This window comes from Gorilla gorilla, chromosome 12, assembly GCF_029281585.2.
Source record: "Gorilla gorilla gorilla isolate KB3781 chromosome 12, NHGRI_mGorGor1-v2.1_pri, whole genome shotgun sequence".
Taxonomy (NCBI): Eukaryota; Metazoa; Chordata; class Mammalia; order Primates; family Hominidae; genus Gorilla; species Gorilla gorilla.
Window position 1 is genome coordinate 74,658,346 of NC_073236.2, and position 27,025 is coordinate 74,685,370.

General features: G+C 40.2%; 2 protein-coding genes across 5 annotated transcripts in view; one reads left to right on the top strand and one right to left on the bottom strand.

Moving 5' to 3' along the window:
- RAB1A (RAB1A, member RAS oncogene family) overlaps positions 1-23,234 on the top strand; it is a 43,603-nt gene extending 20,369 nt beyond the window's left edge. For 2 of the 3 annotated variants that reach the window (XM_019020981.3, XM_055378027.2), the window contains exons 2-6: positions 5,269-5,341; positions 12,013-12,108; positions 19,009-19,104; positions 21,022-21,153; positions 21,402-23,234. In XM_019020981.3, the coding sequence (XP_018876526.1) occupies positions 5,269-5,341; positions 12,013-12,108; positions 19,009-19,104; positions 21,022-21,153; positions 21,402-21,599 (595 nt within the window). In that variant the 3' untranslated portion in view covers positions 21,600-23,234. The remainder of the gene's footprint in view (positions 1-5,268; positions 5,342-12,012; positions 12,109-19,008; positions 19,105-21,021; positions 21,154-21,401) is intronic. The other variant, XM_055378028.2, reaches the window with a different exon arrangement.
- CEP68 (centrosomal protein 68) overlaps positions 23,084-27,025 on the bottom strand; it is a 30,763-nt gene continuing 26,821 nt past the window's right edge. For both annotated transcript variants that reach the window (XM_004029324.5, XM_019020980.4), the window contains exon 7: positions 23,084-26,450. The gene's annotated coding sequence lies outside the window, so the exon portion shown is untranslated. The remainder of the gene's footprint in view (positions 26,451-27,025) is intronic.

Consider the following 27,025-nt stretch of genomic DNA (forward strand, 5'->3'; position numbering starts at 1 on the left):
TTCTGTAGCTGTATCTCACAATGAAAGAGGCCTGATTAAAAATGTAAGACTAAAATGTTCTCTGATCTCTTAGCACATGCTTTGTAAAAGGAACAGTGCTAGATCCTTGTATACGTAGATGAGTAAGTCAGCTTACCTTCCACACCCACAGATAGCTATGTCAAACGTAAGGGTGGAGAAACACAGACCCCAAACTTCTCGAGGGTAGAAAATATGAGGTTATAGTAGATTAGAACTACAAAAAGCTAGAGGAAGTTCTGAATTGGAAACAGTGGATAGGATTTACTAGAATAATTTACGAGGGTGACAATTGTAAATCTTCATAGGTTTCTTTTTTTTCCTTTTTCTTTTTTTTTTTTGAGATGGAGTCTTGCTCTGTTGCCCAGGCTGGAGTGCAATGGCGCAATCTCTCCTCACTGCAACCTCCGCCTCCTGGGTCCAAGTGATTCTCCTGCCTTAGCCACCCAAGTAGCTGGGATTACAGGCATCTGCCACCATGCTGAGCTAATTTTTGTATTTTTTTTTAGTAGAGACGGGGTTTCACCATGTTGGTCAGGCTGGTCTTGAACTCCTGACCTCAGGTAATCCACCCACCTTGGCCTCCCAAAGTGCTGGGATTAAAGGTGTGAGCCACCACGCCCAGCCAAATTTTTATAGGTTTCTAAACTAGCATAATTTAGTTTTTTTCACTTAAGTCAAAATTATATTATTGTAGGATAAAAACTTAGTGATCCAAATTCATGAGGAATGAAGAATAAATACATTTAAAGTCTTGCCATTTGCTAAATTAGTCTTGACTCTTTGTACCAAAATTCTGTCCTTGTGCTCTGTAATTTTATATTTGTATATTTTCTATCAACATTTTTACTGTGTGGTGTTTTGTAAATTATAGAAACGTTTTAAAGCAAACTCAGAACAATGAATTCTCACGAATATTCAGTATATTTACAGTTGAGAAATAAACTACTTCTGTAGTAGGTAATTTAAAATGTCCCAATGCAAGTTAACGTGTCACTGATCACGCTATTCAGGTGTGTGTCTTTGATAAGGGGAGGTGGGGAAGTTTGTGGGTTTGATTTTATTTGCCTTTCTCATGTGACTGTTGTCATGTTAGTAAACAAATGGTTTGCGAGAGAACCAGTAGTCTTTTGCGAAGATTGTCTTATACAGAGCACTCAACTCTTCATACTATTTATAATGGCTTTAATTTAAGCCTTAAATTATTAGAAACTCATAAATAATTTTTTTTTATTTGTTTTTTTGAGATGGAGTTTCGCCCTTATTGTCCAGGCTGGAGTACAATGATGTGATCTTGACTCACTGCAACCTCCGCCTCTCGGGTTCAAGCGATTCTCCTGCCTCTGCCTCCCGAGTAGCTGGGATTACAGGCATGCACTACCATGCCTGGCTAATTTTGTATTTTTAGTAAAGACAGGATTGCACCATGTTGGCCAGGCTGGTCTCGAACTCCCAACCTCAGGTGATCCACCTGCTTTGGCCTCCCAAAGTGCTGGGATTACAGGCTCACTGAGCCACTGTGCCCAGCCATAATGTGTTAAAATAAGAGTGTTATATTTGTAAAACTTAAAAAAATGTAGTGGTTGAAAAAGGTAATTAAAAAAAAGTTGACTATTAATTTCTTGAAACCATAATGTAACTTGTAATGCAATTAGGAAGCCTTCATGTTTCTTTCTTCCTTTTTTTTTTTTTTTTTTTTTTTTGAGATGGAGTTTTGCTCTTGTTGCCTAGGCTGGAGTGTATGATCTCAGCGCACTGCAACCTCTGCCTCCTGGGTTCAAGCAATTCTCTGCCTCAGCCTCCCGAGTAGCTGGGATTACAGGTGCCTGCCACCACACCCAGCTAATTTTTGTATTTTTAGTAGAGGCGGGGTTTCATCATGTTGGCCTGGCTGGTCTCAAACTCCTGACCTCAGGTGATCCACTGCACCTGGCCCGGTTCATGTTTTTTAAAGCTTTATGGTTGCTCTGAAATAGAGTTGTTGATTTTTTTTTTTTTTTTTTTTGAGACTCCTCTTTTGCCCGTGCTGGAGTGCAGTGGTGTGATCTGAGCTCACTGCAACCTCCACCTCCTGAGTTCAAGCAATTCTCATGGGTCAGCCTCTCAAGTAGCTGAGATTAAAGCTGCCCACCAGCATGCCTAGCTAATTTAATATTTTTAGTAGAGATGGGGTTTCACCATATTGGCCAGGGTGGTCTGGAACTTCTGACCTCAGGCATGAGCCACTACGCCTAGCCTGGGTTGTTGATCTTTAAGGTGATACTTCAGGCAACATCTGAGGCCCAGTACAGTCCTTTACTTCAACTGGGTCCAGTACAGCAAATTCAGGGAATGTTTTTGAGTGTTTACTGGATGCCTGGCGTGGAGTTCAGGGAGATTGGTACATTGAGTCCAGTTGTTGTGTTGAAACTTCTGTTTAAAAACCTCCCTACTAAGTCCCAGCTACTCAGGAGGCTGAGGCCTGAGAATCACTTGAACCCTGGAGGCAGAGGTTGCAGTGAGTCGAGATCGAGCCACTGCACTCCAGCGTGGGCGACAGAGTGAGATTCTCTAACAACAACAACACCACCCCCCAAAAACCAACCTACTATGGTAGTATCAATGCTGTGATAGTCTTGCTTTCTTCATACAGGTAAATTCTTAACATATACTCATTGTTAATGTTCAGTGTTCAGTATTCTTAAGAGTATTTGGGGCCAGGCACGGTGGCTCATGCCTGTACTCTCAGCACTTTGGGAGGCTGAGGTGGGCAGATTACCTGAGGTCAGGAGCTTGAGAACAGCCTGGCCAACATGGTGAAACTCCCGTCTTTACTAGAAATACAAAAATTAGCTGGGTGTGTTGGCACATGTCTGTAATCCCAGCTACTTCAGAGGCTGAGGCAGGAGAATTGCTTGAACCTGGGAGGTGGAGGCTGCAGTGACCTGAGATTGCTTCACTGCACTCCAGCCTGGGCAACAGAGCGAGACTCTTGTCTCAAAACAAACAAACAAAAAAAGAATATTTCGGGCCAGGCATGGTGGCTCACACCTGTAGTCCCAGCACTTTGGGAGGCCAAGGCGGGTGGATCACTTGAGATCAGGAGTTGGAGACCAGCCTGACCAACATGGCTAAACCCCGTCTCTACTAAAAGTACAAAAATTAGCTTGAGCAACAGAGCAAGACTCTGTCTCAAAAAAAGAAAGAAGAATATTTGGTTTAATTAAGAAGGAACCTTATCAATAGTAGTAAAGTCAGCCAGCTGAACTGCCAAATACAAATTGTTGGTATTAGGTATCAATCATTTATTAAGGATAATATTCTATAATAGCGATCTTTTAAAAAATTTTAAAATCTCAAGCTGGAAAGGATGTCTATCTAGTTCATGCTATGCTTCAGTCCCCTCTTCTGATTTACTTGTTTAAAAGATTTTTGTTTCCTTCTCTGACTTCTATTTTGCTGCTGACTGGCACTTGGGATTTTTAAAAAATTATTTTCCTCATATATAATTAAAGACAATAAATATAACAATAAGTATAATATGGTAATTTGCTAAAACCCAAACAATGTTTTAAGTAATGCATATCATTATGTAAACCTACGTAATAGTTGAATATTCACAAAGATAATCGCTTATAGAAGTTTTATATCCTCTCTTCTTTGGCAGTGCAATTAAAACGAAAAAAATAAGTTTTATGTCTTGTTTACATGTAAATAATTTTAATCTAAATTGTGACGTGGTTTTCACTTTAGCATATTTTTGAAAGTAAATCAAAAAGGACAAAATACAAAATCACGTATATCTTCTACAAAAACGATATATAAATTCTAAGGTTTTTGTCCTTTTGAAATTGCGTAAAAGAATGCATAGAACTGGTGTCTGAGTTGGGAAGGATCTATGAGGGATTTCCTTGGAGACCGTGGGTGAATAATAATGTTGTCTTAGTTCCATGAAGGAATCTCTGGGAATAGTTTTTGAGTTAGGCCTGGCAATGTTAGAGATACATAAAGAGAGCCTCGTTTTATCACTGGGTGCAGTGGCTCACACCTGTAATTCCAGCACTTTGGGAGGCTGAGGCGGGCAGATCATGAGGTCAGGAGATCGAGACCATCCTGGCCAACACGGTGAAACCCCGTGTCTACTAAAAATACAAAAATTAGCTGGGCGTGGTGGTGCATGCCTATAATCCCAGCTACTCGGGAGGCTGAGGCAGGAGAATCACTTGAACCAGGGAGTTGGAGGTTGCAGTGAGCCGAGATCGTGCCACTGCGCTCCAGCCTGGTGACAGAGCAAGACTCCGTCTCAAAAAAAAAAGCTTGGTTTTCAATGGTTCTGAAAAATGCTTTAATACAAGTGTAGAGTGTTAGTCAAGTTTTGCACTTGGATAAACAGCCTGTGATTTTACCACATTTCTAGTTTATAATATGGGCTTTCAGAAGTTATATGAACATTGTTTTGACGGGAGAATTCAAGCTGGATGCTAGAGAAGGATCGTGAAAACCCCCTCATTGGAAGAGTGCTATGAAATTATTTGATCTTGGAATTTTTTTTTTTTTTCTTTTTTTGAGACAGAGTTTCGTTCTTATTGCCCAGGCTGGAGCTGGAGTGCAGTGGCACGATCTTGGCTCACTGCAACCTCTGCCTCCTGGGTTCAAGCAATTCTTCTGCCTCAGCCTACCAGGTAGCTGGGATTACAGGCATGTGCAACCATGCCCAGATAATTTTTGTATTTTTAATGGAGACGGGGTTTCACCATGTTGGTCAGGCTGGTCTTGAACTCCTGACCTCAAGTGAACTGCCTGCCTCAGCCTCCCAAAGTGTTGGGATTACAGGTGTGAGCCACTGCGCCTGGCCTGATCTTAGAATTTGAAGGAGAGACTAATATTTCATGGGCAAAAACAATGAAAAGTTACCTTTCTGTATTCTAATACTATAGAGGAGTGGGATTTATTTAGAATGTTTTAAGTATCTTGGGCAGTCCAAGAGTGCATATCACTTATTTTTCTTTTCCTTCTTTCTTTTTAAGTGGAAGTTCACTGATGTTGGAGATCATAGGTGGCATTGCCTACTTTTTACATAATTTAATCATGTTTAGTGATCTGTCAGAAGGGCTGTGGCTGTTTGCAGTTTTGGCTTAAGCCATGCATGGGCTTTATAGGAGATGTAGTCTTCACAGTGAGTTGTTATTTGTAGCTGTGTTTTTGTTTTTGTATAGCTTATAGCAATGCAGTGTGCTTTTTATTAACATCATTTTCTTTTTCTTTTTGCAGTGATTATTTATTCAAGTTACTTCTGATTGGCGACTCAGGGGTTGGAAAGTCTTGCCTTCTTCTTAGGTTTGCAGTAAGTTGAAATTGAAATGTCTTTACAATTAATGGTACAATTAATGCTATGTATGTTTTCTAGGTAGATAAACAGTTTTATTCAGAATAAGTTAATTCTTCCAGAATTTATATATTTAAAGACTCCAAATATACATCCCCAGTGGTATCTTGGACTGTTAAATAGAAAAATATTGTTGCTCTTAAAAGAAATTCAGTGAAGTATGGTTATAAAGTCAGAATGTCTAATACTTTTGGTCAGAGTCAAACAGCAGTTCCAATATAGGCAGCAAGTTAAAGGGGTAGTTGGTGGCCTGTGTTGAAAGCGACTTGATGAAAATAAATCTTTAAGTTAAACTTTAGTAGAGTAAAAAGAAAAAGCAGAGCCAGGTGACGCAGTGGATCATGCCTGCAGTCTCAGCTACTCAGGGTGCTGAGGGTGGAAGGATCACTTGAGTCTAGGAGTTTTGAGACCAACCTGGGCAACATAGCACGACTCTGTCTCTGAAAAAAAAAAAAAAAAAAAAAGTTAATAAAAGAAAAAGTAGGGTCTTGGACAAACTTCGTTGGCCAATGGCATAGTTCTAAATGCTGAAGCTGACAGATAAAGGACTTTTGACTTAACAGAATCCACAGTGTCCTTCATAGTCTTTATCAACTACCTTTAAATTTAGCATGTTTCCTGGCCAGGTGCGGTGGCTCACGCCTGTAATCCCAGCACTTTGGGAGGCCGAGATGGGCGGATCACAAGGTCAAGAGATCGAGACCATCCTGGCTAACATGGTGAAACCCCGTCTCTATTAAAAATACAAAAAATTAGCTGGGTGTGGTGCCACACGCCTGTAGTCCCAGCTACTCGGGAGGCTGAGGCAGGAGAATTGCTTGAACCCAGGAGGCGGAGGTTGCAGTGAGCTAAGATGGCGCCACTGCACTCCAGCCTGGCAACAGAGCAAGACTGTCTCAAAAAAAAAAAAAAAGAAAAAAAATAAAAAGATAAATTAGCATGTTTCCCTTCTAGAGATCATTGTTTCTCAGAGCATGGACCAAAGACTCCTGGGGGTTACCAAGACCCTCTCAGGTAGCCCATGAGGTCAAAATATCCTAATAATACTAAGATGTTAGTATTTGTAAGGAAATATTTACTTGGTAATAATACTAATATAAAAGATGTTTGCGTTTTTCAGTGATGACATTGGCTCTGGTACAAAAGCATGTGGGTAAAATTGCTGCTGGCTTGGTACACATCAAGGCAGCGCTAAGCTCCAAGTTGTACTCAGGGTGATGGCATTCTTTACCTCTGTGCACTCACAGGAACAAAAACAAGCCCTGCCATTTTTATTGAAGATTGTCCTTGACAAAACAGTTAAAATGATTAATTTTTGAAAAATGTTGATCCATGAGTATTCCTTTAAAAATATTTGTGAAGAAATGGGAAGTTCACATAAAACAATGTTTTTTTTTTTTTTTTTGAGACAGATTCTGGCTCTGTTGCCACGGCTAGAGTGCAGTGGCGTCTGGATCCCAGGCTCAAGCTGTTCTCCCACTTCAGCCTCCCAAGTGGCTGGGACCTCCTAAGTGGATGCGCCATCATGCCTGGCTAATTTTTGTATTTTTTTGTAGTGACAAGGTCTCACTGTGTTGCACAGGCTGGTCTCGAACTCCTGAGCTCAAGCGATGCATGTGCCTCAGCCTCCCAAAGTGCTGGAGAAAGCACTTTTTACTGCATACTGGCTAGTGTGTTGGTTATTTTGGAGAAAAGAAAAGCATTTGTAGTTTTTTGAGTTGTAAGCTGAGCTAACTGCTTTATTTTTTTCTGTGGAACACCATTTCTTTTTTTTTTTTTTTGAGATGGAATATTGCTTTGTTGCCCAGGCTGGAGTGCAGTGGCACAGTCTCGGCTCACTGCAACCTCTGCTTCTCGGGTTCAAGCAATTCTTCTGCCTTAGCCTCCCAAGTAGCTGGGATTATAGGCACCTGCCACCAAGCCCAGCTAGTTTTTGTATTTTTAGTAGAGATGGGGTTTCACCATGTTGGCCAGGCTGGTCTCGAACTCCTGACTTCGTGATCCGCTTGTCTCAGCCTCCCAAAGTGCTGGGATTACAGGCATGAACTACTGCACCTGGACTTTTTTTTTTTTTTTTTTAACTTGAAAGAACAGCTAACAGACAGATTAGAACAGAATTGGCTATTTGACAGATTTTCTCAGATGAACTGTGATAGTCATTTCAAGGGAAGTAGCTGCAAGCATTTGTTGGCTGAAATAAAATTTAAGTTTACCATGGAAAATTAGAATTTGAAAAAACTTACAATTTACCACTTGACAGTATCCTAAATACATATGACTTTTCTGATGAGTGCTGATATTAATGAAGGTTATTTTAAAAATATTAAATAATGTATAATTCTTTTTATATAACAGTTAAAAATAAAACCATGAAGTACTAGAATAAAATATAGGTGGCTCTTTAATCTTGGTGTGTGAAGGTATTTTTTAAAATAAGAAAAAAGCAAGAAATCACTGCTAAATTTGACTATTAAAATTAATTTATCACAGGCACAAAAATGTTAGAAAACTAATGGCACTAGCAAATATATATATATATATGAGGATTGGTATTCTCAACATATAAAGCACATTTGCACATCAACAAGAAAAGAATATTTCTCCTAATGGAAATAGTGGCAAATGAGCAGTCAGTTGAAAAAAGAAGTAATACAAATTGCTGGCTGGGTGCGGTGGGTCACGCCTGTAATCCCAGCATTTAGAGGCTGAGGCTGGCGGATCATCTGAGGTCAGGAGACCAGCCTGACCAACATGGAGAAACCCTGTCTCTACTAAAAATACAAAATTAGCCGGATGTGGTGGCGCATGCCTGTAATCCCAGCTACTTGGGAGGCTGAGGCAGGAGAATTGCTTGAACCCAGGAAGCGGAGGTTGTGGTGAGCTGAGATCGCACCATTGCACTCCAGCCTGGGCAACAAGAGCGAAACTCCATCTCAAAAAAAAAAAAAAAAAAAAAAAGGAAGTAATACAAATTGCCAATAAATATGGAAAAAAAAAGGCTCAACTTTATTTGTAATTAAAGGCCTTTAAGTTAAACTTAGGTGTCATTTAATTTTTATTAAATTGGCAAATATTAAAATTAAGCATAATTCTTAAGCAACTCTCGGTAGGTGGGAAGAATCTAGCTGTAGCCTCAGGTGTTTGTGCCTCAAGGAAAACCCTCTCTGGGATGTCCATTGCTTGAAGTCAAAGGTTTTCCAATAATACCTGGAAAGTATTTTTAAAATGCTGATCCCCATACCCTCAAAATATTAATAGAGACAATCGTGAGGACTGTAATAAAGAAATGTGCAATAAGCTCTGGGGGCACAGAGGGAAGAATCTATTGGCTGAGGAGTTGAAGAAATTGTTTGGACACTCAGTATTGCCTGAGCTCAAAACTGAAGGATGAATAAATGCCACATGACCTTGAGGCTGGGGGGTAAGTAGGGTTATGCAGAGAGAGATAACTGAGGCTTTTGGGCAGAAGGAATAGTAACGGCTCAGGCATGGGAGTAAAGGTCATTTAGAGATTTACAAGAATTCAGCATTTCTTTCTTTTTCTTTTTTTTTTTTGAGATGGAGTCTAGCTCTGTCATCCAGGCTGGAGTACAGTGGCATGATCTCAGCTCACTGTAACTCCCACCTCCCGGGTTCAAGTGATTCTCATGCCTCAGCCTCCCAAGTAGCTGGTATTACAGGCATGTACTACTGTGCCTGGCTAATTTTTGTATTTTTAGTAGAGATGGGGTTTCACCATGTTGGTCAGGCTGGTCTCTAACTCCTGAGCTCAAGTGATATGTGCACCTCTGCTCCCCAAAGTGCTGGGATTACAGGCGTGAGCCATTGTACCCGGCCAAGAATTCAGTATTTCTATCCAAGTACCTGGGGGATAGATGTGCTACATGAATATTTATTGCATTCATTTTGTTCTCTGCATTTTTTTTTTTTGGTTTGAGATGGAGTCTCGATCTGTCGCCCAGGCTGGAGTGCAGTCGTGCAATCTCGGCTCACTGCATCCTCCACCTCATGGGTTCAAGCGATTCTCCATTTTGGTCTCCTGACTAGCTAGGTTTACAGGCGTGTGCCATCACACCCACTAATTTTTTGTATTTTTAGTAGAGACAGGGTTTCACCATGTTGGCCAGGCTGGTCTTGAACTCCTGATCTAAAGTGAGCCTCCCACCTTGGCCTCCCAAAGTGCTGGGATTACACATGTGAGCCACTGCGCCTGGCCTCTATATACTCCTATAGTACCTGATACTTATTAGGCACTCAATTACAACGTAACTTTTTTTTTTTTTTTTTTTTGAGACAGAGACATGCCTTGTCACCTGGGCTGGAGTGCAGTGGCACAATCTCGGCTCACTGCAACCTCCACCTCCCGGATTCAAGTGATTCTCCTTCCTCAGCCTCCCGGGTAGCTGGGATTACAGGCGCCCGCCACCACGTCCAGCTAATTTTTTGTATTTTTAATAGAGATGAGGTTTCACCATCTTGGCCAGGCTGATCTCGAACTCCTGACTTTGTGATCCACTCACCTTGCCCTCCCAAAGTGCTGGTATTACAGGCGTGAGCCATCATGCCCGGCCCATATTTCTAAAAACATTTTCTTATAAAATGACATTGCCATTATCAACCTGCAAAATACATCTTCCATTTGGTTGTTTTCTTGCTTAGTCTTTTAATCTAGAGTTTTATACCTTATCTTTTTTATTTATATATTTTTTATGTCATTGACTTTTTGCAGAAACTGGAGCACTTGTCCTGTAGATTGTCCAATATTCTAGATTTGTCATTTTGCTTCCTTGTGATGTCCTTATGCTTATTTGTTTGTCCCTCTTTCTGTAATTAGAAGACCTAGAACTGCACTATCCTTAGAGTAGCTACTAGCTCTATGTAGCTATTTAAATTTAAATTAATTAAAATTGAAAAAGTTTGGTGGCTCACACCTGTAATCCCAGCACTTTGGGAGGCCAAGGTGGGAGGATTGCTTGAGTGCAGGAGTTCAAGGCTTCAGTAAGCTACGATTGTACTCTAGCTTGGGAGACATCAAGACCCTGTCCCTTTAAGGGGGAAAAATAATTGAAAAAATCAAAAACTTAGTTTCTTGTTTCACAAGCTGCATAGGGCTAATGGCTACCATATTGGCTAGCACAGCTTATAGAACCTTTCCATTGTCACAGAAAGTGCTGTTTGGCAGTGCCGTTCTCATTAGACCTGATTCGATTAAGGTCCATCTTTGTTGACAGAGTACTTCTTAGGTGGTGCTTTGTGGTTCATATGATGATAGCCTGGTCTGTTCATTCATATGTCTTTTCACAGGAAATATTTTTATTCCATTCTGAATAAAATTTCATGGCAGGTACTTGCAAGAAGCAGTTATAATTTTAAAAGTTTAACATTAGGTTAAAAAATTGACAGGAAACATATTCACAGGAAAACTTGTACACAAATGTTCATGGCAGCATTATTCATAATAGTCAAAAAGTGGAAACAACCCAAATCAATTTATGAATGGATAAAATGTTGTATATTTGTACATGTAATATTATTCAGCCAATAAAATGGGCCAGGCATGGTGGCTCACACCTGTAATCCCAGCACTTTGAGAGGCTCAGGCAGGGGGATCACTAGAGGTCAGGAGTTTGAGACCAGCCTGACCATCATCACGAAACCCTGTCTCTACTAAACATACAAAAATTAGGCAGGCGTGGTGATGCACGCCTGTAGTCCCAACTACTCAGGTGGCTGAGTCATGAGGATTGCTTGGACCCCGGGAGACAGAGGTTGCAGTGAGCTGAGATCATGACACTGCACTCCAGCATGGGCAACAGAGCAACACCCTGCCTCAAAAAAAAAAAAAAAAAAAAAATGAAGTACTGTTACATGGTACAACATGGATGAACCTTGAAAACATTCTGCTAAATGAAGGAAGGCAGACACAGAGGGCCACATATTTTATGATTCCATTTATACGAAATGTCCAAAATTGGCAAATCTAAAGAGAAAGTAGATTAGTGGTTGCCAGGGAGTGAAGATGGGTTCTTTCTGGAGTGAAGAAAATGTCCTGGAATTCGTGGTTGTAGTTTGCAACCTTGTGAATGTATAAGGACCACTGAATTGCCCACTTCAAAAGGGTGACTTTTATGTTATGTGCATTATATCTAAAAAAAAAAAATCATAATTAGGAAGCAAGATTGACTTCTAAGAAAAAGCGGAGTGAAATTATTGTTGTTTTGTGGTGAATAAATTGGGTGGGTGGGTCGCAAGAGTTTTGCTGATTAGTGATTAGAAAAATTATTCATAATCATTGAAAATATAAAATATTTTTCTATATGATGTATGTAAAGAATTTGGCAAGAGATGATGTTTGGAAAAAATAAAGAATGGCTATTGTAGAGATCTTAAGGAAAGAAACTACAGTTAAGTAGTGCTTTGTAATCAGAATATGAAATAAGTACTGAAAGTGGATGGAGTGGCTGTTGTCAGCATGTTATACTTTATACATTTCATTCATAAATTTGGACTGTAGATAAAAGTAAACATTTTGTTTATTTACTCTTGAACAACAGTTTTTTTTTTCCCACTTAGACTTGCATCTGCTCCACTGAACAAAACATTTAATTGTTAATTATTTGCCCCTTCAGGATGATACATATACAGAAAGCTACATCAGCACAATTGGTGTGGATTTCAAAATAAGAACTATAGAGTTAGACGGGAAAACAATCAAGCTTCAAATAGTAAGTGACTTGGCTAGTAATTTTTTTGAAATTTATTTTGGTAAATTTGTAATGTATTGTTATTTTGTATATATTTACTATGCTAACAAAATTGAATGTAAAATGTCTTAAGATTCATGTACTTAAGATAGAATGGTAGAATAAGAATTACTTAGATTAAAAATAATGTTTTCAAGATTACTTAAGCCTCATTGAATTTTCTGTTCATGAAGCAGAGAAACTCATGTTTTAAGTCAAACTTGGTCCTCATCTTTTTCTTTTATCAGTGGAAATCTAAGTTCAAGTTTACCTTGTCCTACAGTGCAAATGTTATAGACCATTTTTGTTTGTCTTTTACTGTGCTAAGTGCATGGAACATTAAAGGAACCCTAGGAAGAGATTCTTCATATGTGGCTCAGTTGAAGAGAAGTACTTATGTAGTTCTAAGTATTTTTATTAGATAGTGTGCACCAACTCTGTAGAAACACAGAATTTTGTTGGAAAAAGGAACTTAGTTTTTGTAACATGTTCATTTTACTGCTCAAAAAAACGAATGCTGAAAGATTTAATGACTTGCCTACAGTTACTGGTAGAACCAGGTGACCGAAGCTCTGTCTTCAATATTTTGTGTCTCTGTGCCATCCTATCCCCCTTATCCATCTTTACACCCCCAGCCCCCAATTAAATATAGGCAATTATAATAGTTCAGTTGTGCCTCTTCAGTATGGGTCTGAGCCCTGTCAGTGTGGGCATATCTGTGGTCTTTTAAAAAATAAATCTCTCAGTATTTTTCAGAGTAAGCTATTAGCAAGAAGTAGGCTATAAACACAGGAAACCAGTGACTGCCCCTTTTCATGGAACTGATGACACATGGAATTGGAAGGAGTCCTGCATTAGGAGTCAGAAGACTTAGATTTGTTGTCTTGGTTCTAGTATTTACCTGTTAGAGAATCATGGGTTTGTGTCTCTGGGGAAAAGGCCGAAGTAACCCTGAGACCCAGTTTCCTTTCTAAAATGTGTGTGATGACACCTGATTTACTAATTTATAAGGTAGTTGTGAGAACCAACTGTAATAGCTTTGTGTATGTGACAATACGTGTGAAAGCCCTTTGTAAACTTTTGGGCAGCATATAGATACTACTTATGATATGACATGCCCAGATAAATGGGTGTTTGATAGGTTAAGTTGCTCCCTTTTCTTACATGATTCTGATGAGGAAAAGAAGGTATGTTAACAAAAGATAGGTGGCTGTGGATATTGATATAAGTAAACACACTTGATGTGTCAAATTAGGACTTGCAAGGATTTAGTTTTTAGAAATAGCTTGAAATACTTTCAATCAGTGAACAAATTACCCTCCATATTTTTTCCCACGATATAAGTACAGTCTCAACCTTTTATTTGGCACCATAAAGAGTACATAAAGATCTACCCAAAACTGTACTTTAAAGCACTGGTATGGAATAATTGTATTATGTGTGATCATTGGTGTTCATAAGATTTGGGTGTGTATTTGTGTGTGAAACATTCATATTTTGTTACTTTCCTGTGGCTGGAAGGGATCTTACAGGACACTGTCTTTCATCTTTGTCTGTCTTTCATCTTTAATAGGAATTTCTTTTCCATGCCTGAAGGCCTCATTTTGAACATTTTGTTTGTTTGTTTTTTTATTTTTTGAGATACAGTATTGCTCTGTCTCCCAGGCTGGAGTGCAGTGGCGTGATTTGAGCTCACTGCAACCTCCGCCTCCTGGGTTCAAGTGATTCTCCTGCCTCAGCCTCCCTAATAGCTGGGATTACATGTGTGTACCCCCATGCCCAGACAATTTTTTTTTTTTTTGAGTTGGAGCCTTGCTTTGTCGCCCAGGCTGGAGTGCAGTGGTGCAATCTCGGTTCGCTGCAACCTCCGCCTCCCAGGTTCAAGCAGTTCTCTTGCCTCAGCCTCCTGAGTAGCTGGGATTACAGGCATGCGCCACCACACCCTGCTAATTTTTTGTATTTTTAGTAGAGACAGAGTTTCACCATGTTGGTTAGGCTGGTCTCGAACTCCTGACCTCGTGATCTGCCCGACTCGGCTTCCCAAAGTGCTGGGATTACAGGCATGAGCCACTGCGCCCAGCCTTCCGATAATTTTTATATTTTTCGTAGAGATGGGATTTCGCCATGTTGGCCAGGCTGGTCTCAAACTCCTTACCTCAAGTGATCCACCCGTCTTGGCCTCCCAAAGTGCTGGGATTACAGGCGTGAGCCACCACGCCTGGGTTTTTGAACATTTTTAAGAAGCTTACCATTTTTTCGAAATAGCTAGTTCCATTTTACATATAACTTCGGCTAGGCATGTTGCCTCATGCACTTTGGGAGGTCGAGGTCAGAGAGTCACTTGAGGCCAGGAGTCAACATAGCTCCTGTGACCAGCCTGGTCAACATAGAGACTCCATTTCTACCAAAAAAAAAAAAAGTAACCAGGTGTGGTGGTCCATGCCTGTAGTCCTAGCTCCCCAGGAGACTGAGGTGGGAGGAATGTTTGAGCCCAGGACTTCAAGGCTGCAGTGAGGCAAGATTGCACCATTGCACCCCAGCTTTGGGGACAGAGTGAGAGACCCTGTCTCAAAAACAAAATAAGGCTGGGCGCAGTGGCTGTCCGGGCGTCATGGTTCACGCTTATAGTCCTAGCACTTTGGGAGGCCAAGGTGGGCAGATTGCCTGAGTTCAGGAGGTCTAAGACCAGCCTGAGCAACATGGCGAAACCTCATCTTTGCAAAACATACAGAAACAAAACAAAACAAAACAAAACAAAAAAAACCACAAAACCTCTAGTTGCCAGTTATTTTTTTTATTTATTCCTAGTGATTCTTTTTTTTTTCTTTTTTCTGAGACAAAAATTTCACTGTCTCCCACGCTAGAGTGCAGCGGTCAGCTCACTGCATGATTCTTTTAGAGACACGTTAATTCTTTATATTGAGCTGAAGCCTGTTTCCCTTTACTTCTGTCTCTTCTTATTCCTCCGCCTTGTAGAGCTGCCTGAATCAGATTAATTCCTCTTTTATTGGCAAGCCTGCCCTTCAGATTGATCTTATCACAACCTTTCTTCTACCTCTGAAGTCCTTATTCTTTCCTGTAATGATATTTTCAGAACCTTGTGCAATTTGGGTTATTCTTACATATTTTAAATGCCTTTTATTAAATTTGATTTCTTAAATCAAGTATGAGATATAATACATGATGTAAATCCTGTCTTGATTTGGAGCCTGAATGAATTTCTCTCTTGAACTTCAAGGGCTCATGGCCCTTTCTTATTATTAATCAAAGACAACCATTTGTTGTTTCAGTAGCCATATTATTTCTAGTTTGGGTCTTAAGGTTTTTGATTTGCTTGTTTTTTCTTTTTTCTTTTTTTTTTTTGAGACGGAGTTTCGCTCTTGTTGCCCAGACTGGAGTGCAATGGCGTGATCTCGGCTCACTGCAACCTCCGCCTCCCAGGTTCAAGCGATTCTTCTGCCTCAGCCTCCCTAGTAGCAGGGGATTACAGGCATGTGCCACCACGCCCGGCTAATTTTGTATTTTTAGTAGAGATGGGGTTTCTCCATGTTGGTCAGGCTGGTCTCGAACTCCCGACCTCAGGTGATCCACCTGCCTTGGCCTCCCAAAGTGCTGGGATTACAGTCGTGAGCCACCGCGCCTGGCCGATTTGCTTGTTTTTAATTAAAATAGGGGCCTTGGCCAGGTGCAGTTGTTCACCCCTGTAATCCCAGTACTTTGGGAGGCTGAGGCAGGCAGATCTCTTGAGTTCAGGAGTTCAAGACCAGTATGGGCAACATGGCGAAACCCTGTCTCTACCAAAAACACAAAATTCAGCCAGGCATGGTGGTGTGTCCCTGTAGTTCAAGGTACTCAGGAGGCTGAGGTGGGAGGATTGCTTGAGCCCGGAGATGGAGGTTGCAGTGAGCCAAGATTGTGCCATTTGCACTCTAGCCTGGGCAACAGAGTGAGACCTTGTTTCAAAAAAAAAAAAAGAAGAGGGTCTCACTTTACACTTCTGTGACTGGTGTTTTAAAAATCTAAACACAGGCCGGGCACGGTGGCTCACGCCTGTAATCCCAGCACTTTGGAAGGCAGAGGCACGCAGATCACAAGGTCAGGAGTTCGTGACCAGCCTGGCCAGCATGGTGAAGCCCATCTCTACTAAAAATACAAAAAAATTAGCTGGGCGTGGTGGTTCGTGCCTGTAATCCCAGCTACTTGGGAGGCTGAGGCAGGGGAATCACTTGAACCCGGGAGGCGGAGATTGCAGTGAGCCAAGATTGCGCCATTGCACTCCAGCCTGGTGACAGAGCGAGACTCCGTCTGAAAAAAAAAAAAAAATCTAAACACAAGATTTTACTTTTAATCCTATCATTTCCTCTTGCTTGGCTTCAGTAATCCTTCAAGTTTTCTAGGTCTTTTCAAAATCTTGATTCTGTTGATTTATATTTTAATTATCTTTTCCTTTCATCTTTTCCTGTTCAGGTGTGACATCTGGGTCTTTATCTGAGTTTTGTTAGATTATAAAACATTCAGCAAGATAGGGCAGGTACTGAGTCCAGTTGTACACCATGGAAGGCCTCTTTCTGTGATTGTTCATTCATGAGGCTTTATGAAAATGTCTACATTACACCAGGCACTTGGAGGTTACAGAGATGAATAAAACATAGCCCATTAGGAGGCAGACAATGGGAGAGACAAACATGGGAAAAAGTTACTCTGATTATGAGGAGTAATGAGAATTACATATGAAGGAAAGTATTGTTAGTACTGTTAGGATTTAGTGTCAGGAAAGTTTTCAGAGTAGCAAGGAAACATCAGAAATTTTACTCTTTCTGCCAGGCATGGTGCATGTATTATTCTGTTCTCACACTGCCACAAGGAACTGACCAAAACTGGGTGATTTATTAAAAAAAAGGTTTAATTGACTCATAGTTCTGCATGGCTGAGGAGGCCTCAGGAAACTTACTGTGGCAGAAAGGGAAGCAGGCACGTCTTACATGGCAGGAGGCGAGAGAGTGTGAAGGAAGTGAAGGGGGAAGAGCCCCTTATGAGACCATCAGATCTTGTGAGAATTCATTCACTATCACTCGAATGGGGGAAACCGTCGTCATAATCCAATCACTTCTCCATAATCCAATCACTTCCCCCAGTGATTACAACTTGAGATGAGATTTGGGTGGGGACACAGAGCCAAACCATATCAGTGCCTGTAGTCCCAGTTACTTGGAGGCTGAGGCAGGAGGAACACTTGAGCCCAGGAGTTCAAGATCTGCCTGGGCAACTTAGCAATACCTCCATTTTGGAAAAAAAGGAAATTTTACTTTTTGGGTGCCATTGCTTACTTTAATCAGCTGTAACTTCTTGTTGACTTTTAGTCAAAAAACAATTTTTCCTTCTATCTTTGTGAAAGAGGTTGGTGAGCAAGGAAGAAAAGGAAACTTACTTTATTGAGCAGCTTCTATAGTCAGGCACATTTTACAAACATTAGTTCATTTAAACCCCTTTAGCTGTTGTACAAGGTGAATGCTATCTAGCATTTACAGATGAAGAAACTGTTAGATGACTCTCCCTAATGTTAAATAACCAGGAACCTGGATTTGATGTTTTGAAGTCAGGGTAGCTTGATTCTTGAGTTCATGCTTCCTCCAAGGATACACTGAAAGACTTTGAGCCTCTTTTTTTTTTTTCTCTCTCTTTTTTTGAGACAGGATCTGGCTCTCTTGCCCAGAGTGCAGTGGTGTGATCTCAGCTAACTGCAACCTCTGCCTCCTGGGCTCAAGCGATTCTCCTGCCTCAGCCTCTCGAGTAGCTGGGACCACAGGCGCACGCCAGCATACTTGGCTAATTTTTGGATTTTTAGTAGAGATGGGGTTTCACCATGTTGGTCAGGCTGGTCTCGAACTCCTGAGCTCGTAATCCGCCCGTCTTGGCCCCACAAAGTGCTGGGATTACAGGCGTGAGCCACCGTGCCCAGTCCCAACAGTTTTTTAAAACCCAGAACTATAATGCAATAATGTTAGCATTTGTTTTTGGAGTTTGAGCCTAAATGGTTGAAGTGCAGTAAATTGTTCTTAAAATACGTTTTATGAAAGTATTTGGAGTCATCTTCCTTACATTTTTTTCTCTAGGATGAAGACAACACCTAGCCAGGCATGGTGGCTCATGCCAGTAATGCTAGCACTTTGGGAGAATGAGTTAGGATAATTGCTTGAGTCCAGGAATTTGAGACCAGCCTGGGCAATATAGCGAGACTCCGTCTCTACAAAAAAGAAAAAATTAGCCGAGTGTGGTGGCATGTGCCTGTAGTCCCGGCTACTCAGGAGGCTCAGGTGGAAGGATTGCTTGAGGTGGGAGGTTGAGGCTGCAGTGAGCCATGATCATGCCACTATACTCAGCCTGGATGACAGAATGAGATGCTGCTTGAGGGGGGGAAAAAAAGACACCTGCTTGGGATGATTAAAGTTCTGTCTTGACTGGTAGTTATTTGAATTAGGTCCCTCCAGTGCTTTTAATCATGGTAGAATGTGCAATGTGCTAGCAAGTGAGTTTGTCTTACATGGAAGAGTTCTGTGTTCAAGGGCTTTCGGCCAGTGGCATTCCTAAACACGGTGTTAAAGGCGGTAGGGAATGTGAAAAGTATGACATAGTTCCTGCTCTCAACAGCTTGTAATTTTAGTATTATTATCGTAAGCTCAATTGTAGGTACTACTTCTTTTCTGGACTTTCAGGTGCTTATTACCGTGCAATTTAGTGGTATGAGTTGAGGACTAATGTTTCTATATCACATCCTGATAATCTCCACAGTTATGAAAACTAAACTATTTCCCCTCCCTCCTACACTTTTCCCCAACTTTATTTTAATGGAATTGTTTGGATTTCTTGATTGTTTTGTAATAGTGGGACACAGCAGGCCAGGAAAGATTTCGAACAATCACCTCCAGTTATTACAGAGGAGCCCATGGCATCATAGTTGTGTATGATGTGACAGATCAGGTAAGTTCCAAGAGGAGATTGTGTTACAGTGACCAAGTAGGAAGCCATTATTTGATTAATGTCAGATTCATTTACTACTTCATATATAAGCCATCAGTATTAATTTTATGGCAGAAAACTTTGTCCACTCTCAAATGTAAATGTGAATCACTTAAAAGACATTTGTTTTCCTGTAATAAATAGAACATTAGTAATTAGTTTTACATTTGCTTTCAAGGGATTCTGGTTGTATTTATTGTCAACTAAATAACTTTGATCAAATAGCCAAGACTCTAACATATAGGCAAGAGTTTGTAGGGAATCGTGAGTTGCTTGGCTTATACTGTGTTCTTGGTGTTAAGTATTAACAGGAATATGGCCTGGTAATTAGAACTTGTCCATCAGAATTGCCAAAAGTGGGATTCGGGGGTCTCTGCCTATGGAGGATGAGGTTCAGAAATAAAGGATTTGAATAGGATAAGCTGTAGGAGGATCTTAGTATGAGAATGAGTATCTGAAGATTAGCTGTGAGAGAGGGCAGAGCGATGGAGGGAACAATGTGGGACAGTGTGAAGCATGTGATCCAGGGGCCATAACTTTTTTTGTTACTATTTTTTTAAATCAGAAACTTAGATTTCAGTGTCCTTTCTATCAAAGAAAAGGACAAAAGATAAACGTTCAAAATTGGAATTTATTTTTCTTTTGGCAAATGTTAAATCTCACCTCTAATGAGAAATCATAGCTAATTAGGAGATAACTTACATGTAAGCATTTAGATTCAGTGCTATTAGAAGTGCTGGGTGGGTGATATCTGCAGGAGAAAAAAATGATGCTAGTTTAAAAAATCTCTAGTATTACCGTGAAATATTTTTAAATGAAAACTTAACGTCCTCTAAATATGACTGTGGAAAAGAAAATGAGTATATTTAATAACATCTTTTGACATCTCTAGTAGTAACAGTAGGTCATCTTATTCATAAACCAAAATTTTACCAAATTACAGGCCAGGCGCAGTGGCTCACGCCTGTAATCCCAGAACTTTGGGAGGCCGAGGCGGGCAGATCACCTGAGGTCAGGAGTTAGAGACTAGCCTCGCCAACATGGCAAAACCCCATCTCTACTAAAAATACAAAAATTAGCCAGGCGTGGGGGCCCGTGCCTGTAATCCTAGCCATTTGGGAGGCTGAGACAGGAGAATCGCTTGAACCCAGCGGGCAGAGGTTGCAGTGAGCCGAGATCGCGCCATTGCACTCCAGCCTGGGTGACAGAACAAGACTTTGTCTCAAAAAAAAAAAAAAAAAAAAATTTAATCAAATTTCAAAACCAGGTTTTGTAGTACATTTAAATTGCATATTCCAAAGCAGTTGGGTTTGCCTGCATTGCAGTTTAATATTAAGCTATAATTCCCTTTCAAATAAGGTATTTTCATCGTTAAGCCTGTAAATTCTAGTTTGTCATTGTTTAGATATTTATAGTCATTTTAATATATCTGTTTACGGCCAGCTGCAGTGGCTAACACCTGTAAACTCAGCACTTTCTGAGGCCAAGGTGGGCCGATTGAGCTCAGGAGTTCGAGACCAGCCTGGGCAACATAGTGAAACTCCATCTATACAAAAAATCCAAAAAAAAAAAGACAGGTGTGGTGGCATGTGCCTGTAGTCCCAGCTATCCCGGAGGCGGAGGCGGGAGGATGGCTTGAGCTTGGGAGGTCGAGGGTGCAGTGAGCTGTGATTGTGCCACTGCACTCCGGCCTAGGTGACAGAGCAAGACCCTGTCTCAAAAAAAAAAATCTCTTCACTCCTTAGCAGTGGTTATTTTGTAGCTAGAGTTGTCTCACTAGCTCTTTGTTATTTGTCTGTTAGGTCAGGAACGATGTTTCTGTTTATTCCAGAACTATATTATCGAACTATATTATCAGTCTTTCAAATGTCTTTTTAGGAGTCCTTCAATAATGTTAAACAGTGGCTGCAGGAAATAGATCGTTATGCCAGTGAAAATGTCAACAAATTGTTGGTAGGGAACAAATGTGATCTGACCACAAAGAAAGTAGTAGACTACACAACAGCGAAGGTATGTTTAAAGTTTAATTTTCATACTGAATTTGAAGGTGTTGAATTATGTATGGGTTTTGCAGTAACAGTAAGGCCACAGCCTTTTAAAAATATGTGCACTAGAATACTGTGACAGTGACAATTTGTGTAGCATCTGTTTGGATCCAATGAACTTAGTTCCTCGCGCTCCATTATGGATGGTAGAAATGCACTAAGAATTAGTGAAAAAGATTTTTCAGTGTTAATTGTGCCTCATTATTCTCTTAGGAATTTGCTGATTCCCTTGGAATTCCGTTTTTGGAAACCAGTGCTAAGAATGCAACGAATGTAGAACAGTCTTTCATGACGATGGCAGCTGAGATTAAAAAGCGAATGGGTCCCGGAGCAACAGCTGGTGGTGCTGAGAAGTCCAATGTTAAAATTCAGAGCACTCCAGTCAAGCAGTCAGGTGGAGGTTGCTGCTAAAATTTGCCTCCATCCTTTTCTCACAGCAATGAATTTGCAATCTGAACCCAAGTGAAAAAACAAAATTGCCTGAATTGTACTGTATGTAGCTGCACTACAACAGATTCTTACCGTCTCCACAAAGGTCAGAGATTGTAAATGGTCAATACTGACTTTTTTTTTATTCCCTTGACTCAAGACAGCTAACTTCATTTTCAGAACTGTTTTAAACCTTTGTGTGCTGGTTTATAAAATAATGTGTGTAATCCTTGTTGCTTTCCTGATACCAGACTGTTTCCCGTGGTTGGTTAGAATATATTTTGTTTTGATGTTTATATTGGCATGTTTAGATGTCAGGTTTAGTCTTCTGAAGATGAAGTTCAGCCATTTTGTATCAAACAGCACAAGCAGTGTCTGTCACTTTCCATGCATAAAGTTTAGTGAGATGTTATATGTAAGATCTGATTTGCTAGTTCTTCCTTGTAGAGTTATAAATGGAAAGATTACACTATCTGATTAATAGTTTCTTCATACTCTGCATATAATTTGTGGCTGCAGAATATTGTAATTTGTTGCACACTATGTAACAAAACAACTGAAGATATGTTTAATAAATATTGTACTTATTGGAAGTAATATCAAACTGTATGGTGATAAGTATTGTTTTGATTCTTATGGTTAAAGGGAAATAGAGCCTTGCATTATATTCAACACAGCCATTTGTGTGTGCACAATGCAAACTAAGGTATTCTAGACCTATCTTAGAGCAGCATCCAGTATTTGCTTTCTAGATAATATGCCCAATAACATGACCTAGAGGGGCTTCTGTGCTGTGTAGGGATTTAACCAACTTCAGTGGTTCAGGGAGCTCAAACTATATGTAAAACAAGTTTAGAATGTATGCTATCTAGCCCGTTATCTCTGATCCTTCTCTAAAACCATTTGAAATAGCTTCATTGATCAACATTTCATAAATGCATCTGTGGTAGAGGTAGAAAGCAGCACCTTTCCTAATTGGCAAATGATCAGACTAATGTGTGCTAATGTTTTTCTTCCATGCTCTCAGTCAGATTCAACTATTTTATCCTCCACAGTTGCTTAACTTGGTGTTGGAGGAGGGTTTAAGCATTAAGATAGGAAGCAGGAAATTTGATTGCTCTAATTTTAGAAATTATATCCCTAAAAATTAAAACATGAATACTGGGTGGTAATGATAATTGAGGCAAATGTATTTATTTTGGTGACATTTTGCGTATATGAAGATTTTCTGAAATAGGACCTTCAAGATCCTAGGGGGTTTTGTTTGTTTTTTAATTGTGAGGAATAAAAAATCTTCTGCCCACACTGGCATTTTAAGGTGACTGAGGTCAAACGTTGTTTCCTTAGGTTGAAATAGCAGCCAAAACATTCTTCACGCAGGGGCTTGGGATATGGCTGCTGGCAACACATTTTGTTGTGGGCTCCTTAATTTAATGATAAAATTTAAGCTAAACACAAGCCAAAAATGAATAGTTTTAATTTTTATTTTTCACTAAACAGGCAATTGAAATACATGGTACAAAAATAAGTGGTAAGATAATTGTAAAATGAAATGGACAGAATATTCAATTTTCCATCTATGAAAATTTCACAATAAAAATCATAGTTTACTTTGTATTATAGGCGTGCTTGGTGGATCTATTCATCCTCACATAAGGCAACTGACAAATTCCTGAAGTTACCAATAGTTATTTTGGTGAAGATCTTTAATGCTTCAAAAGTTTTGTTTTTGCCTTAATACAGTATAAAGGGGGAAAGAGTTCAGAAACTATTTTCTAAAGTAGCTAAATGACACAAAACAAATGTCAAGATACTGTGATGCCATGCCATGCACTTCATTTTTACACAGTAAAAGTTGTTTAAATTGTCAGCTTATTCTTGGTGAGTTAGTGGAAACATTACATGAACTTAAGATGAGCATATTTACAGACTTAAGTTTGGAAAATTCCAGCGTTCTTTTCCCCATGGCAGTAAAGATTGGGATTTACAACAAATTTCAGCATGCCTTAAGATTTGCTTCTATGTATATGCCAATAAATGTGGTTCTGGAAAAAATATATACCCCTTTATACCCCCATTTTCAAGTACAAACGGTTCAAAGCTACTACGGGTTTTAATAATCTGTTCACTTAGTAAAGGGAATTACCACTTGTTCTAAATATAAGGTGCTGCCATAAATTAGTTTACATAGTGAAGAAGAGTGTTCTTAAATCTAAGCAGCTGCACACTCTGTAAAATCCTTTCAGAATGATAGTCATTGTGGTCTGAGCAGTAATTTCCTATTCTTCGACCTTGGATTGAATTTCCCTTAGCCTATATCTTGCCTTTCCAGCATATCTTACCTCAAACCTTGTGTTCCATTCCTACCTAAGCTTCAAAATAGCCCTGTGTTGACATTGTCTTCCATTCGCTGAGCTTACCTATGGATCTCCAAGAACCCAGATCTTGAAACTGCTGATCCAGCTTTGAGTATCATCACTTCCCTGTGGATTTAACTTCCATTAATTTTAAGGGACTACTAAGTTATTCCAGTGTGGCATCACAGTGTAGTTAGCAAGCTCAGCTACTTGACTCTAATTTGGCCATGTTTGCTCATAGAAATGCTGCTGGCAGCATCTTACTAGGCTGAAACAATTTCAGCTTGATTTTTTTTTTTTTTGAGACAAGAGTCTCACTCTGTTGCCCAGGCTGGAGTGCAGTGGTGCCATCTCAGCTCACTGCAAGCTCCGCCTCCCGGGTTCATGCCATTCGCATGCCTCAGCCTCCCAAGTAGCTGGGACTACAGGCGCCCATCACCACGCCTGGCTAATTTCTTTTTGTATTTTTAGTAGAGATGGGGTTTCACCGTGTTAGCCAGGATGGTCTCAATCTCCTGACCTTGTGATCCACCCGCCTCGGCCTCCCAAAGTGCTGGGATTACAGGCATGAGCCACCGTGCCCAGCCTTCAGCTTGAGTTTTAAGGTAAGTCTTAAACTTAAAGCACGGCGGTATAATTAACAGTTGTGTTGATACTCTTCAGTAGCATTCACAGCCAGGTCCAGGGAGTTAGCACCCTTTAGTCTCACCTTATTCAGAGGATGAACAAAAATATCTTGGATCATCTCTAGGTAAGGTAGTACTTTCTTGGGAAACAGGGTATTGTGTAACATTCTGTGCAAATTCCTGTCAGTTGAAGCTGATTATTAGTTGAATGGGAATAGAATGCCACATTCTGCATTCAATTAGTATAATATTGGCCAGTTTGTTTCTATAGGGTTTTCATCTTCAACTTTTATGCTAATTAATACACTTCTATGCCTGTCAAATATTAGTAAATAAATGGGTTTAATTTCCTAAGGGCTATTCAGTAACATACTCAGTGGAAGGACATGTTTCTACTTATAAATATACATCTAAGAGAAGGTGAAATATATCAATTTAAGAAGAGGCCGTCAGACATCTCTACCTTTTTAACCAACTCTAGGTTTTCAAGAATGTTTTACATACAGGTTTATAATTGACAATTATTTGCTAGAGTGGTTTTTCCCTTTTAAAGTCTCAGTGTGTATGGAACTAAGATGATTAATATGGCAAACTCATAAGCCATTTTAATTTTGATCATGCCCTTAAGCATTATGATAAAGCATACCATAGCAGCATCAGGCACTTGAAATACTGCATTTTATGTGTAGCTACTGTTGAAGAGCTAATCTTTAAAGAATTTAATGGCTATTTTCCAGTGACTATAAAGTCTCAGAAATTCTGAAGCAGAAAAGTCACATTAATAATAGGACTTTAGTTTCCATTGTTACTGTGCTTTCCTCCTTCCAGGTTCATTCATGGCCCAACAGAACTTTAAAAGTGCTTTTCTGTAGAATCTGCAGTTACCAGCAATAACTGATCATCTTGCTGCAAAAAGCTATAGAATTGATGCTTTGAATGGTTGATCCATAGTTTTTTTTTTTTTTTAATCAAAGTACTTATGTGTCAATGCCAAAGCAACAAAGAATTCCCCTTTTTCCTTCACTATTGACAGCTTCAGTTTCTGTACTTACTGTGTCATCCTATCCATTCCCTTCCCTGAGCCTGGACTGCTCTTCCAAGGGAGACTAGGAGTGAAGGGAGGAGTCCTCCCAAAGTTACCCTTTAAGCTTGATAATTAGCTCCATAGCCATGCTAAAGCATGACTGTAGATCCCCAAGTCCCTGACACATTTTCTTCTAAGAAACTGGTTAGCCAAGAAAGTAAAGACGTAAGCCCTGAAGATGGCAAAAGGTGTCATAATCTCCCAAAGTCATCTGTATAGGTGCTTCATTTAACCCTTTTTCTTTTGCAGACAAAGGGTTAAAAATCTCTTGTTTCTACCTATATCTTCAAAGAGGGATTGACAAGCCCAAATTTCCTTTTATGAAAAGACCCAAGGTTTCTGGCCAACAATTCACTTTTTTCAGTCTCTTAGGTCCTCTTGCATGCCTGAGAATATTGAGTATTTGGAATCTCCTACCAGCCCTTGGTAAATGACCCTACCAGGTGGAATAGTTTGAGCTTTATCTGCTCTTTTTTAATGGGATAGAGGGGAAGGCAACACGTCTTATTTTATCAAAAATTGCAAAGCTACACGCTCTTTGTGGAGAAGCACCAAAAGGAAAACCTTAGTTTGGAAGGATTCATTGTAAATAAAAATAATAACTCAGCCCTCCATTCAGGGAGGAGAAAGGCATTTTAAAGCTAGTATATTGAAGGTTTCCCCCTTGACTTCAGTGTTGAATGGCTCTTGCAAGGACTTCTTGAAGGTTTTTTTTCTCACTAGCCAGTGTTTGGCCGACAGGTTGCATCTCTGCCTGAGAAGATGCCTGAAAGAGAAAAGGCAGCATTTGTTACAGGCATAATGTTGTAGAGGAAGAAACGACAACAGCAGTCCCCTGCATTCATTTTAGAACCAAGATGACGTCTCACAGTTGCTCTGATAAAAACACAGGGACTCCCTGCTCTTAGCATACCTATAGTGCTCACCTAGAAAATCTACGAGTTAAGCACTACAAACATTTTGTTGTAGGAGCGACGTACGACAGTCCAATTGCGGAATTATGAAAAGCATTGGCAGTAGCAACTCTGTGGTGGACACACCCACCCTTGCTCTCCTAGCTCCTTTTCTGTCATTCTGTTTGACTTTCTCAAGGGAGCAAAAGAAAGTTGTACTACCTGTTAAGTCTCCAAGGTGTCTTTAACCCTTCCATCCCCCTAGCCTTTTTGGAAGGGAGTGGTGTGGGAGATATGTGGAGACCCTTTGTGCAGGGCAGGGGTGGTGGTGCAAAGTTATCAGTAACTCTGGGTTTCTCTAAGCACTTGGTGCTGTCAGAGATGCTTGGAGATGGAGTACCAAATGAGCTGGGGAGAAGATCCTGCAGAACAGGGGTGGCCAGGTCAT